The sequence below is a fragment of the Ranitomeya imitator genome, chromosome 3, assembly GCF_032444005.1.
Source record: "Ranitomeya imitator isolate aRanImi1 chromosome 3, aRanImi1.pri, whole genome shotgun sequence".
Classification (NCBI taxonomy): Eukaryota; Metazoa; Chordata; class Amphibia; order Anura; family Dendrobatidae; genus Ranitomeya; species Ranitomeya imitator.
In genome coordinates this window covers 800,141,393-800,155,059 of record NC_091284.1, presented here as the reverse complement: position 1 = coordinate 800,155,059, position 13,667 = coordinate 800,141,393, and the positions used below count along the sequence as shown (strand labels likewise).

The following is a 13,667-nucleotide window of genomic DNA, read 5'->3' as shown; positions in this document are numbered from 1 at the left end:
AATTGCTGCGTTTTTTTTTTTCTTTCACCACGACACATTGTATTCACCCCAGAATGGGATCAATAAACACATCGGTCACAATGAACAAAAATAAGGCCGCACAGAAAGATCAACCGCAAGATGAAAACATACCGGCTCAAGAAAAATGGTGACACAAACTATTTTTGTTTTTTTTTAAATACATTTCCAATTTTTTTCCCACCACTTAACCCCTTGACGACACGTGACGTATATTTACGTCACCCGTCGTGTCCCCGACATTGATGCGGGCTCCGGCGCTGAGCCTGCAGCTTTCCCCGCACACGACGCCTGTCATTGTGAATGGTTACATACAGTAAAAAAAAACTTAAAAAAAAAATATGAACCCTGATACAACAGTGTAAATCGGGGAAAAAAAAGGTTATGGTTCTTGGACGAAAGAAAGGAAACTAAAAATGCAAAACAAATCTCAGTAATGGACAGCCCCTTTAATTTCCCATTTTGAATGCTTTCCCATAGATTAATAGTGTGAAGGCTGAGCAGTGACGAAAATCACGCGTCCGCTCTCACAACGCATGCGCGGCGCTACTTTTACGCATGCGCAATTCCCTTCTGGCCTTCGTTATCAACTCTATGGTGACTGTTCTCGCTAAACCTTATGGTAATAGGCATAGAGCAACAACCGGAGCACAAAGTGGGCGTGGCTCGTCCTTACACGCCTCTGGCAGTCCTTAGCAGCCCCTCCCCTTTCGTCCTCCGAGCTCTCCGCTCTCTCTCTCTGCGCCTGCGTACACTTCCCGCCGCTCGGCTCGGGCATTGGCGGCTTGTTTTGAAGAGCGGAAGTGACGGTTCGTGAAGCGGAAAACAGCCGTCTAGTCGGTGTTACGGCGAGCAGCAGTCGGCAGCTGGAGCCAGGTATGGAAGCGCCCGGTGCTGTGTGTAGGGAGTTATAGCGTGTTATGTATATACCGCCTCCCTGTGGCCAGATACAGGAACTGCATGGGATAGTTTGTATTTTGGGGGGAATTGTTTCTATTTACTTTTTTTTTTTTTGGAGGGGGGGGGGAGTGTGGTCAATATTGCCTGGTCTTTCCCGATTTTGTGATACTACAAGTCCCAGCTGCAGAACGCTGGAGCTTGTAGTCCCCCCTATTGAATCTGCAGAGATCCTACATAGGTGACATGCAAAGCCCCTAAAAAATGAAAACAAAAAATCAATTTTGCCAACTGTTGTGGTTGTTACATCACACAGCAGAGGTGTAAGGGGGGGGGGGTTTGGAATGTTGCCACATTGTATCACCACCTGCACCCCCCAATAGAAGGAATAACATTGGCATCGCTCCCGGTTACCGTGGCTACGTGTAAACAGTGAGGCCGTTATCATGTGACCACATCCTTCGGGGGGGCTTCCAGTACCCCTTCCCATTGACTTCCAATGATGGCAGATGTGATCACCTCTTCATACCAACAACTGGAAAAACCCTTCTCAATAGCTGCAGTCTGCGGCATAACATGTAAATACCTTCTGGATGGGTGGAAACACTGCTGCCATCTCTAAGCTCTTCCCCCAGTGACCGCTGCAGCCAGTCACCGGCTGCAGTCTCCTGCTGTACACTCTAATGGAATACTGAAAGGCTGCGGCCATTCCACAGTTGAATGCTTTGTCCAGTAAGGGACAGACCCTCTAAAGGGAATCTGTCAACAAGTTTTTGGTATGTAATTGAGAGCAGCACGATGTAGAGACAGAGACCCTGATTCCAGCGATGTATCACTGCTTGTTGTAGCTTTAACCCCTTAGTGATAGAGCCAATTTGGTACTTAATGACCGAGCCAATTTTTGCAGTTCTGACCACTGTCACTTTATGAGGTTATAACTCTGGAACGCTTCAACGGATCCCGCTGATTCAGAGATTGTTTTTTCGTGACATATTGTACTTCATGTTAGTGGTAACATTTCTTCGATATTACTTGCGATTATTTATGAAAAAAAAAAACGGAAATATGGCGAAAATTTTTAAAACTTTGCAATTTTCAAACTTTGTATTTTTATGCCCTTAAATCAGAGAGATATGTCACGAAAAATAGTTTTTTTTTTTCAGTAAATATATTTATTGAAATTTTAAACAGGAAAAACAATAAAATGAATCATTACAATGTCCAGAACTATACATTACGCCTCTGAGCACACAGCACAAGTGTAGTTGAACAAGGACTCTGGCACATAAAGGGTACATGCTTCTCATCTTGAGAATCACCTCGGGACATGGATACAGGATACAAAACCTGTGAGAAAAGCAATTGTAGAGATAGGAGAAAAAGAAAGAAAGAGAAGAAGAGAGAGAAAAAAAAAAAAAAGGGGGGGGGGGGAAAGGGGAAGAAGGGGGGATTAAGGGAGACCCAGCAATGTATACGCCCACGTATTGAGAATTATGAGTATGTACGCAGCCAAGTCAGGAACCCTGTGCTTTCCTTGAAGGATTGCCAGAGGAACCAGGTGCGTCCCTGGACATATGCAGCATCACCATCACCCGCCACCAGCGACTCTAGACGATGTAATCTATCCATTTCAGCTATCCATTCCTCCGTGGAGGGGACCTCAGTGGACCTCCAATGTCGGGGAATTACTGCCCTAGCAGCTATGAGGCAAAATCTCAGGATCCCCTTTTTAACGGAAGCTATCGAACTGGGTATCAGGGACAGTAGTGCCATTTGGGGGGAGGGCTCGTGGCGGACCCCAGTCATCAAATGAAAGGCATCGAAGACTGAGTTCCAGAAGGGTTGCAGGGGACCACAGGACCACCAAACATGAAGCATAGAGCCCGTGGCAGAGCCACATCTCCAGCAGGCGTCCGAGATCTCCGGGTTAATCCTGTGGAGAAGGACGGGACACCTATACCAGCGTGTCAGTAATTTATAATTCCTCTCCTGCGCCTGACTGGACATCGTCATCTTATGTGCAAGAGTGAAGATTTTCTATTCGCCACGACAGCACCCACTAGAGAGAGGGGATCCGCCCCTAGGAACAGGAAACCTACAGAGAGATAAAAGGGGCCCCCCCCCTCGCTCCTCAGTTGGTTTCCTGTTCCTAGAAGGGAACCCACAGAGAAGAACTCTATGGCTAAGAAGAGGAAGACCTGCCTGGGCTACCGCCTGTATCGACTCTGCTGAGCGACAGGGGTCCCAGAGCAGGTAGACAGTGTCGGGGGAATGTTCCTGCGGGCTCCCCCCTCATCTGGTGCGGCTGACAGGGAAGCCTGAAGGTACCAACGGTCTCCCTGCTGGGACACCGTTGGGTAAGTACTAATGAAAGGCACGGCGCAGTGTGGATACCTGTGGAATGCCCTCCTGAGTGGAGCTGAGCAGCGGTGTGGTATCCCTGGGGAATCTTCCCTCCGTTCCCTCCAGAGGTAAGAGGCGACATGGTGGGAAGCAGCGCTGAGAGCGCTTCCGGTTTGCAGAGACGCGGGCGCATGCGCAGTAGCGTCGGCGTCCCATGGAAGGAAGCTTGAACTTCCGGGGTCGCGGTGTCAGAGTACCATTTCCGGGGGAACCGCCATATTGGATTCCCCCATGCGATCCCAGCGTCTGGATGCCGGTCTTGTGAGTAAAAAAAAAAAAAAAAAAAAACAGGATGGGGATGTATGCAGGAGTGGCTACACTATAAAAGTCAGGATGAGAAGTGCAGTCAGTGTGCATTATGTCATCCCAAGAGGAGGTCCGTGTGCACTCCATGGAAGAGCCACTAGTACCTAGTAGCGAAACCAGGAAAAACAGCAGTGGACACTTTAAGTTAAGTGACTCCACTGATAAATCGGGAAGAAAATCATCCCGTTCCACATCCCAAACTAAGGCAACCCCGCAGCCGGTAAAATTAATACGCTGGGTGAGTGTACGCATACTTCACTGAAGTATATATTGATTCCTTTGCTTGTATTATTTTAGGCAAAAAGGACGGGAAAGAGTAAGCACAAACAATGTGCTATATGTACCGAACCCCTGCCTGACTCCTATACTAAGAGTCTGTGTCAGACATGTATAGATAACACCTTACGGCAGGAGGAATCGGTGAAAATGAACGAGATACGGCTTATAATTAGGGAAGAACTTCAGTCGTTAGGAGGCGGTTCTTCCTCGATTAATACCGAGAAAAAGAAAAGAAGAGTATCCTCACCTAGAGCCGACACGTCAGCAGAGAGCGGGGAGGTCGACTCTGAGGTCTCTCAACTGTCTGATTCTTCAGGGGAAGAAGACTTTGTTTGCTTTCCAACTGAAGGCATAAACAACTTGGTTAAATCGGTGAGAAATACGATGGGGGTATCGGAGTCAAAAGAACCCCAAACACCACAGGAAATCATGTTTGCTGGTCTTTCCCAACGGAAAGGCCACGTGTTTCCAATAAACCAGGCCATAAAGGACCTCGTTAAAAAGGAATGGGGTAAAGGTCAAAAAGGTTTTGTACCAATACCCTGTAAAAGGCGCTACCCATTTGATGACGAAGATTTAAGTACATGGACCAAAATACCAAAGGTCGATGCTGCAGTTGCATCTACATCTCGCCGGTTCTCCTTGCCCGTGGAAGATGCAGGTTCCTTAACAGATCCCATGGACCGAAAATCAGATGCGCTCCTTAAAAAATCGTGGGAGGCCTGTGTCACGGCATTCAAACCGGCAATTGCAGCCACATGTACTGGCAGATCAATGTTAGTCTGGCTGGATCAGCTGGAGCAAAATATTAAAAATGGTGTATCCAGGGAGAAGTTACGAGCGTCTATCCCTTTGATCAAGGGTGCGGCTGCCTTTATATCAGATGCCTCTATTGACTCCCTACGACTGGCGGCCAGAACAGCTAATATCTCCAACATGGCTAGGCGGGCTTTATGGCTAAAAAACTGGAAAGGAGATGCCCAATCTAGATCAAAATTATGTGCCATACCCTGTCAGGGTGAGTACCTATTTGGAACAGTCCTTGACGATATACTCAAGAAGGCAGGTGAAAGGAAAAAAGGATTCCCTAATCCCTTTGTTCCATCTTACAGAAGGGCCTTCAGGAAGCCACCATTCGGAAAGAAGGGAGGCTTCAGAGACAGATGGAACAATAAGGATTTTAAACAAAAAGGAAACCTGTTTAATAAACGTCCATTCAAGCCAGCCGACAAATTCCAGTAATTATATTCCTCCAGTGGGTGGAAGATTAAAACAGTTTAGGCAACAATGGGAAGAGATAACAATAAATACTTGGGCCATTAAATTAATATCTTCAGGCCTCACATTAGACTTTATTAGAACTCCACCGGACTCCTTCCTCCTTACCACCTTAAGATCCAGGCCTCAGCAAGAGGCACTTGAAACAGAGGTTAAAACCCTCCTACGCAAACAAGTCCTAGTGGAAGTCCCATCTTCCCAGAGGGGGAGGGGATTTTATTCTCCCTTGTTTCTGATTAATAAGCCGGATGGCTCTTTCAGAACCATAATTAATTTAAGAAAGCTGAACTCCTTTATAAGGCCTAAAACATTCAAAATGGAATCCATTCGTTCAGCCATAAAGAATTTATTTCCAAACTGTTACATGGTAGTATTGGATCTTAAGGATGCTTACTATCATATTCCTATACATTATTTATTCCAGCAGTTCCTTCGGGTAGCAGTCTGTATAGAGGGACAAATTCGTCATCTACAATATAAGGCGATGCCCTTCGGATTATCCATGGCCCCAAGGGTTTTCACAAAATTGCTATTGGAAGTTATGTCTTTCCTAAGAGTAAAAGATACTTTAGTCATTCCATATCTAGATGACCTATTGATTGTGGGTAAAGACCCCCTACAGTGTGAGCAGAGGTTACGGGAAGTAGTGGTTTCCTTACAATCCCTGGGGTGGCTGGTTAATTGGGAAAAATCTAGACTTCAGCCGGTTAAGTGTCAGAAATTCCTAGGGCTCCTTCTAGATTCAGCTGACCAGATTTGTAAGCTGCCTGAGGATAAGAAAATCTCCATAGTTGATAAGGTATCTTTAGCAATAGAAAATCGTAGTATGTCACTCAGACAGAGCATGTCATTACTAGGTTCTCTGACATCGTGTATCCCTGCGGTCCAGTGGGCACAGGCTCATACTAGGCCTCTACAAAAATTTATATTAGAGGAGGACATTAAGAATAGAGGCTGTCTGGATAGAACAGTTTATCTAACAACGGAAGTATTACACTCCCTTAGGTGGTGGTTAAATCAGAAAAACCTTTCAAAAGGGGTTCTCTGGATAATTTCCCCCTCTAGTATAGTGACCACAGATGCTGGTCCTAAAGGCTGGGGGGCACATTTTAAGGATCAGTGGGTTCAGGATCTTTGGTCTAGTTCGGAACTAGATAATTCTTCAAATGTCAAAGAGTTGAGGGCAATATATTATTCCCTACTTCACTTTCTTCCTCAGCTCAGCGGCTCTCACACAAGAGTGTTCTCCGACAACACCACGGCAGTAGCTTACTTAAACCATCAAGGAGGTACGCGGTCGGACAGACTCAGGCAGCTGGCATCAGACATCATGGAATTAGCCGAAAGTCATCTGCTATCACTATCAGCAGTTCACATCAGGGGCACAGACAACTTTCGTGCCGATTTTCTGAGCCGTCACACCCTTCATCAAGGGGAATGGATGCTAAACAGAAAAATTTTCAAAATGATAACAGCGCAATGGGGTATTCCTCAAATAGACTTGTTTGCCACAAGAGCCAACCGACAGGTCAGGATGTTTGCCTCTCTAAACAGAGAGGACAAGCCGGACATACTCGATGCCCTCCAAGTGCCCTGGACTTTCGACCTGGCATATGCTTTTCCTCCATTGAATCTACTACCTTTGGTAATAAGAAAAATAAGAGAAGAAGGAACAAGAATTCTATTAATAGCCCCATTCTGGCCCAAAAGGCCATGGTTCTCATGGCTGAGGGCGATGTCAGTGTCGGACCCGTGGATTCTGCCTCAATCCAAGGACCTGCTCTCTCAGGGTCCGTTCCTTCATCCTCAGGCAAAAGGCATGAATTTAACTGCATGGAGTTTGAAAGGCAGTTACTAAATCTCAGGGGGTTTTCTAGTGGGTTAATAGATACTCTGATGAAAAGTAGAAAACCCTCAACTACCAGGATTTATGTCAGAATTTGGAGGAAATTCCTTCAATTCCATACTACACAACTTTCCGCTGATATTCCTATATTTCCAATATTGGAATTTCTACAAAAAGGTCTGGAATTAGGACTCTCTGTAAGCACTCTGAAAGTGCAGGTGTCAGCCTTAGGAGCTCTTTTTAATTTTGATGTAGCAGGTAATAAATGGATATCTCGGTTTATATCTGCCTGTGAGAGATCGAGACCAATTAGCATACCTCGGGTCCCTCAGTGGGATCTATCAATAGTCCTAAATGCATTGACTCAATCACCTTTTGAGCCTCTCCATGCAGCCTCACTAAAAAATATTTCTTTAAAAACGGTATTATTAGTGGCATTAGTTTCTGCTAGAAGAGTAAGTGATCTTCATGCTTTATCTATAGATCCTCCCTTTTTTGTGGTAACATCAGATAGGATACTTTTAAAAACAGATCCTTGTTATCTCCCTAAGGTGGCTTCTACCTTTCATAGATCCCAGGAGATCCAGTTACCTACCTTTTATGAGAACCACTCAACTCCAGAAGAAGAAAGACTTCACACCCTAGACGTAAAAAGGACTGTCTTAGCCTATTTAGAGAGAACTAGGGACTGGAGGAAGAGTAGGGCTCTCTTTGTGTCTTTTCAGGGTAAAACCAAGGGTGCCGGAGTCACAAAGAACACATTATCTCGCTGGATCAGAGAGGCAATAATCTTGGCGTATAAGGCCGGAGGGAAAGATCCTCCAATGCATGTGGGAGCGCACTCTACAAGAGCCTTGTCGACTTCCTGGGCAGAAAGGGCAAATGTGCCAATAGACCTTATATGTAAGGCTGCAACTTGGTCTTCACCGAATACCTTCTATAAGCATTATAGATTAGATCTATCCTCTGCTTCTGATCTAACTTTTGGTGTATCGGTCCTTGACTCAGTAAACCCACCCAGTCTATAGTCTCTGCAATTCTCTCTAGTGGGTGCTGTCGTGGCGAATAGAAAATACCGGATTACGTACCGGTAATGCTCTTTTATAGAGCCCACGACAGCACCCGTTCACATCCCTCCCTTTTCTGTATATAGTTGCACATGGTGCTTGTTTGGTGAGGTGTAAATATTAGAAAGATATAATGAGGTTGTAAATATGTATATATATGGATATACCCGAACCTGTTAACTAAAACCTGGCGGCGGTTCCTCCTATTCTCTGTAAAACAACTGAGGAGCGAGGGGGGGCCGCCCCTTTTATCTCTCTGTAGGTTTCCTGTTCCTAGGGGCGGATCCCCTCTCTCTAGTGGGTGCTGTCGTGGGCTCTATAAAAGAGCATTACCGGTACGTAATCCGGTATTTTTAGACTATCCGCCTCAGAAAAGGTGATCCCCAGGTCCCTCTCCCAAGCCTCCATAAATCCAAGCGTAGTAGGGGGAAGTGAATTCAAGACCAGGCCATAGAGCACCGAAACCACATGGGAGGGACCCTCGGTAGGGAGCATCAGGGACTCAAATGGTGTCAGCGCCCCCATCGGCACACTGGAAAGAAAGCTCCGCAATTGCAGAAACTCCAGCCAGGACAGCGGTGTCGTAAGATCAGAACCTCGTAACCCCCGCATGCCGGAGAGCCCCGCAAGCTTATCCTTCACCCGACCCAGTCCCACCCCGTCAAGTCGTGACCAACACAGATACGTAGATCTATTCATTGCTGGGGGAAAGGCCGGATTGTCAAAAAGGGGACTCAGTCTGCTCAATCGGGAGGTCAGGCGTAATTTCACATAGGATCTATCCCAGAACCTCAAAACAATCTGTGTGAGTGGAGCAAAACTCGACACAGGTGGGCGTCCGGTCCCCCCCAGCCAAGGCAGCCAGTACAAAGAAGAGGGCGATAAAAGTTTCTCCAGGAGCACCCACTGTTTATGAGCATCACCGAACCTCCAGTCGACAATCCTAGAGAGCAAGACTGCCTGATAATAACGTTTAAAATCAGGAAGGCCTACCCCCCCTTTAGTCTTGGGTCTCACTAACACTGAGAACCGAGTCCGCGGCTTCTTAGTTCCCCAAATAAAGCTATTGATAGCTGACTGCAGGCGCCTGAAAAAGCTATCCGGAACCTGCACTGGAGCAGTCTGAAAAAGATAGAGGAATCGGGGTAAAATATCCATTTTGACCACTCCCACCCGTCCGAACCAAGATAGCTGAGGTCTGCCATACCGTTTAAGGTCCGAGATAGTTTTCTGCAGGAGCGGGACGTAGTTCAGAGCATATGTTGCGCTAATGTCAGCAGGTATTAAGACTCCTAAATATTTTAAGGCATCGGTCTTCCACTTAAAAGAGAAGGACGCCTGAAGCTGAGAGACTAGATCATCAGGCAGGGAGATATTGAGCGCCTCCGTCTTGGAGTAGTTGACTTTAAAGTTTGAAACCTCCCCGAACCTACGGAACTGTCGGAGGAGTACAGGAAAAGCCACGGTCGGGTTGGTAATGTACAGCAATAAATCATCCGCATACAGGGATATCTTAAACTCATGTTGGCCAATTCGCAGACCCTCAATATCAGGAGTCTTCCGTAATGCCACTGCCAGATGCTCCATCGCAAGGATATAAAGTAAGGGGGAAAGGGGACAACCCTGACGGGTCCCGTTTCTTATGTCAATGGGCGGGGAAAGGGTACCGTTCACTCTAAGACGGGCCGTAGGCCTATGATACAGAGCAAAAATCCTCTCCAACATGTTAGGTCCCACTCCCAGTTGCTTCAGGGAGGCACGTAGAAAGGTCCAGCCTAGGCGATCAAACGCCTTCTCAGCGTCAATAGATAATAAACATGCTGGTACCTTTCCTGTGCGCATGTACGAGGTCAGAAGCAACGTCTTCACCGTGTTATCCTTGGCCTCCCTGTGCGGCACAAAGCCCACCTGATCACTATGGATGGACCCAGGGAGAATAGGGTTCAGTCTACCAGCTAACACTTTCGCGAACACCTTCACATCCACATTAATGAGGGATATGGGCCTATAGCTTGCACACAATAGGGGATCTTTTCCCGGTTTAGGAATCACGGTGATTGTGGCCATCAGCGTTTGGGGGGCAAAGGGGCAGCTGGCCGAGATGGAGTTAAACAGTTTGGTCATGAAGGGGACCAGGGAATTCGCATATAACTTATAGAAGGCGGCGGAGAATCCGTCAGGACCAGGGCTTTTACCATTAGCCAAAGATTTTATCGTGTCTAAAACCTCCTGTTCCGAGAGAGGACTCTCCAGGGCCTCAGACTCCTCCACCGACATAGGTGGGAGCTCAGTGTCCCGGATGTAGTCGTCCACCCGTGCTTGAAACTCGGAAGGGGACATATCAGACAGCGGGCCACTTAAATTGTAGAGAGAGTCGTAATATGCTCTGAATGAGTCCACAATCTCCTCAGGAAAATGGACCAGTTCACCCGTAGCAGACCTCATGGTAGGGATATAAGTGGTGGGAGCACGGGGGTGCAAAAACCTCGCTAGAGCTCTCCCGGGTTTATCAGAGTACTTATACAGAAATTTATGAAAGCGGTCCCTCTGTCGTGCTAACGTCGTGTCCAACAAGGCACTCAACTCACAGCGTGCCCGGAGGAGATCAGCCAGCACCCCAGCATCTCTAGTCCGTTTATGATCCAACTCCAGAGTTTGGATACGAGTCAACAAACCCACAATGTTAGTCTCCCTCTCTCTCTTCAGTCGGGCCCCCTGTTGTATAAATACTCCCCGTATTACTCCCTTCAGAGCCTCCCATTGGTATGGGATGGCCGTGGGGTCATGCTTGTGAAAATCTAGAAAGTCTGAGATTGCTGTTCGCACGGCCGCCTGACATGTTAGATCTCCAAGGAGACCAGGGTTTAAGGACCAGGTCCATTCTCTCGGAGAAAGGCTCGGCAGCCGAAGGGAGAGCAAAACTGGGGCATGGTCTGACCACAACATCGTGTCAATGTCAGACTTTGGGTCAAGAGACAGGAGCCCGTGGCTGATCAAAAAATAATCCAATCTACTATAGGAATTATGTACTGTGGAGAAGTAGGTATAATCTCGGGTAGTGGGGTGTAGTAACCTCCAAACATCCACCAACCTTGAGTCCGTCAGGGCCCGCCGCAGTCTCTCCAGCTGTGAGAGGGACACCGCTGACCTGCCCGAAGAGGAATCCACAGCGCGGTCCAACACCATATTGAAGTCCCCTCCCATAATCACATAGCCTTCCGCAAAGGCCGAGAGGTCCCTGTAGGTACTTTCTGCACGCTCGGACCTGGTCTTGATTGGGGAGATAAATGTTAGCTATGGTGAACAAATCATGGGCAATTTTGAGCTTTAAAAACACATCGACCATTAGAATCCGCTTTAGAGGCAACTACCTGAGCCTGTAAAGACTTGTGCAATGCAATGCTGACACCTTTAGACTTGGAGTCAGAGTTACTGCCATGGAACCACTGTGTGTAGTATTTATGGTTAAGCTTAGGGATTCTGTCTGCTCGGAAATGTGTCTCCTGCAGCAGAAGTATGTCAACCCGTTTCTTATGCATACCGTATAAAACCTTTGATCGCTTTTCAGGGACATTAAACCCCCTGACATTAAGCGAGCAGAGTTGTAGAGACGCCATAGGAACTATCGGGCCTGCGGGTGGTACAAGAAAAATAGTTAATAAATAACATTTCCCACATGTCTACTTTTCATCAGCACAATTTTGGAACCACATTTTTTTTTGTTAGGGAGTTATAAGGGTTAAAAGTTGACCAGCGATTTCTCATTTTTACAACACCTTTTTTTTTTTAGGGACCACATTACATTTGAAGTCATTTTGAGGGGTCTATATGATAGAAAATAACCAAGTGTGACACCATTCTAAAAACTACACCCCTCAAGGTGCTCAAAACCACATTCAAGAAGTTTATTAACCCTTTACGTGCTTCACAGGAACTGAAACAATGTGGAAGGAAAAAATGAACATTTAACTTTTTTTTGCAAACATTTTACTTCAGAACCATTTTTTTTTATTTTCACAAGTGTAAAAACAGAAATTAAACCATAAATTTTGTTGTGCAATTTTTCCTGAATACGCCAATACCCCATATGTGGGGGTAAACCACTTTTTTGGCGCACCGCAAAACTTGGAAGGGAAGGAGCGCCGTTTGACTTTTTCAATGTAGAATTGGCTGGAATTGAGATTGGACGCCATGTCACGTTTAGAGAGCCCCTGATGTGCCTAAACAGTGGAAACCTCCCACAAGTGACCCCATTTTGGAAACTAGACCCCTTAAGGAACTTATCTAGATGTGTGGTGAGAACTTTGAATCCCCAAGTGCTTCACAGAAGTTTATAACGTAGAGCCGTGAAAATAAAAAATAGCATTTTCTCTAGTCACCTTCCACGACGGCATATGGAGGTTGTCTCTTTGCCCTAATGGGGAACAGGAAACACAAGAGAGGTTAAAAGCACCTCCCACCTCCCATTCACCAGTGTCTTTCCTGTTCCCCATGGGACAGGGAGAGGTTCCATATGCTGTAGTGGCCGGTGACTACAGTCATTCTTCAGGTCTTACCTGCATTTCAGCCGGGCAGCTGGGGTCGCCTTGTGCCTCTCCGTGGGCTGCTCCCGTCGTCCTGCTTGGCAGGTACCTCGGGACCCTTCCCGGCCTTCCTGCGCCCCCGCGAGGGTAAAGCAGGCCGGGATCTCCAGCCGGGATCCTCTCTGAGCTTCCCGGCTTCCTCCCTCCATGCTGCAATTCGGCGTTTCGGAAGTGACGTCAGCGATCGCGCGCGTCACTTCCGGTTTTTCGTATCTCCCTGAAGCCGGCTCTTCCGGGTTTCGCCGGCGGCGGTGTCGGTGCCAATGGCGTCCCACACGTGGATCCTGGAGGAGGAGGAGGAGGGGAAAATCCTATCGCTGGAGGCAGGTGCTAGGAGAGCCTACTCCATAAAAGCCTGCTGAACCACCACTGAAGGTAAGACTATAATCTATTCAGTATGGATGGTTCTTTGTGCCCTGCGTCTGCAGAGCCCAGCGCTACCCCTGCTACTGTGAGTATGCAGGGTCTGGATCCGGGAGGTAGTTTTTTTAGGGGTTAGCTCCTCATTCTCTCCCGCTCTGTTTCAGGGAGAAAAGTCTGCCCCTAGAGCTGCTATTAGGAAGAAGTGTCCGGTCTGTTCTGCAAAGCTCCCTCCTACCTGGGATAGAAAACTATGTCAGCCATGCACTGACAGGATAGTAAAAGCCGAGCAACCATCCCTTCTAGATGAGATACGCTCTCTTGTTAAACAGGAGGTACAATCTTCCTTGGCAGCCTTCACTCCTCCACCCCTGCCTCCGCCACCACATTCCCCAGCTAAGAAGAGGAAGATTCAGGTCGTAGAATCGGATTCGGATTCAGACCACTCTTTTTCTTCATCTGCTGGCTGGGAAGATCCAGCATCCCCTAAGGCTGAGGTCAGGAAATACCTCTTCTCCTCGGATTATATTGAGGACCTGGTGTCTGCTGTTCGTAACACCATGGGGCTTGAAGAGGAAACTGTACCACAGTCCATACAGGATCATATGTTTGGTGGGCTCAGATCGGAGA

At 47.2% G+C, this 13,667-nt stretch overlaps 2 protein-coding genes across 4 annotated transcripts in view; both read left to right on the top strand.

The window, feature by feature from the left end:
* The first annotated feature begins 771 nt into the window (after window positions 1–771).
* The window catches only part of CEP295 (centrosomal protein 295), a 90,281-nt gene continuing 77,385 nt past the window's right edge, over window positions 772–13,667 (top strand). For 2 of the 3 annotated variants that reach the window (XM_069759228.1, XM_069759227.1), the window contains exon 1: window positions 772–894. The gene's annotated coding sequence lies outside the window, so the exon portion shown is untranslated. The remainder of the gene's footprint in view (window positions 895–13,667) is intronic. The other variant, XM_069759229.1, reaches the window with a different exon arrangement.
* Window positions 3,047–13,437, top strand: LOC138671774 (uncharacterized). Its single transcript, XM_069759922.1, has 4 exons — window positions 3,047–4,921; window positions 5,016–6,364; window positions 12,662–12,764; window positions 13,370–13,437. The coding sequence occupies exons 1-4, from the start codon at window positions 4,051–4,053 to the stop codon at window positions 13,435–13,437; spliced, it is 2,391 nt and encodes a 796-aa protein (XP_069616023.1). The 5' UTR covers window positions 3,047–4,050.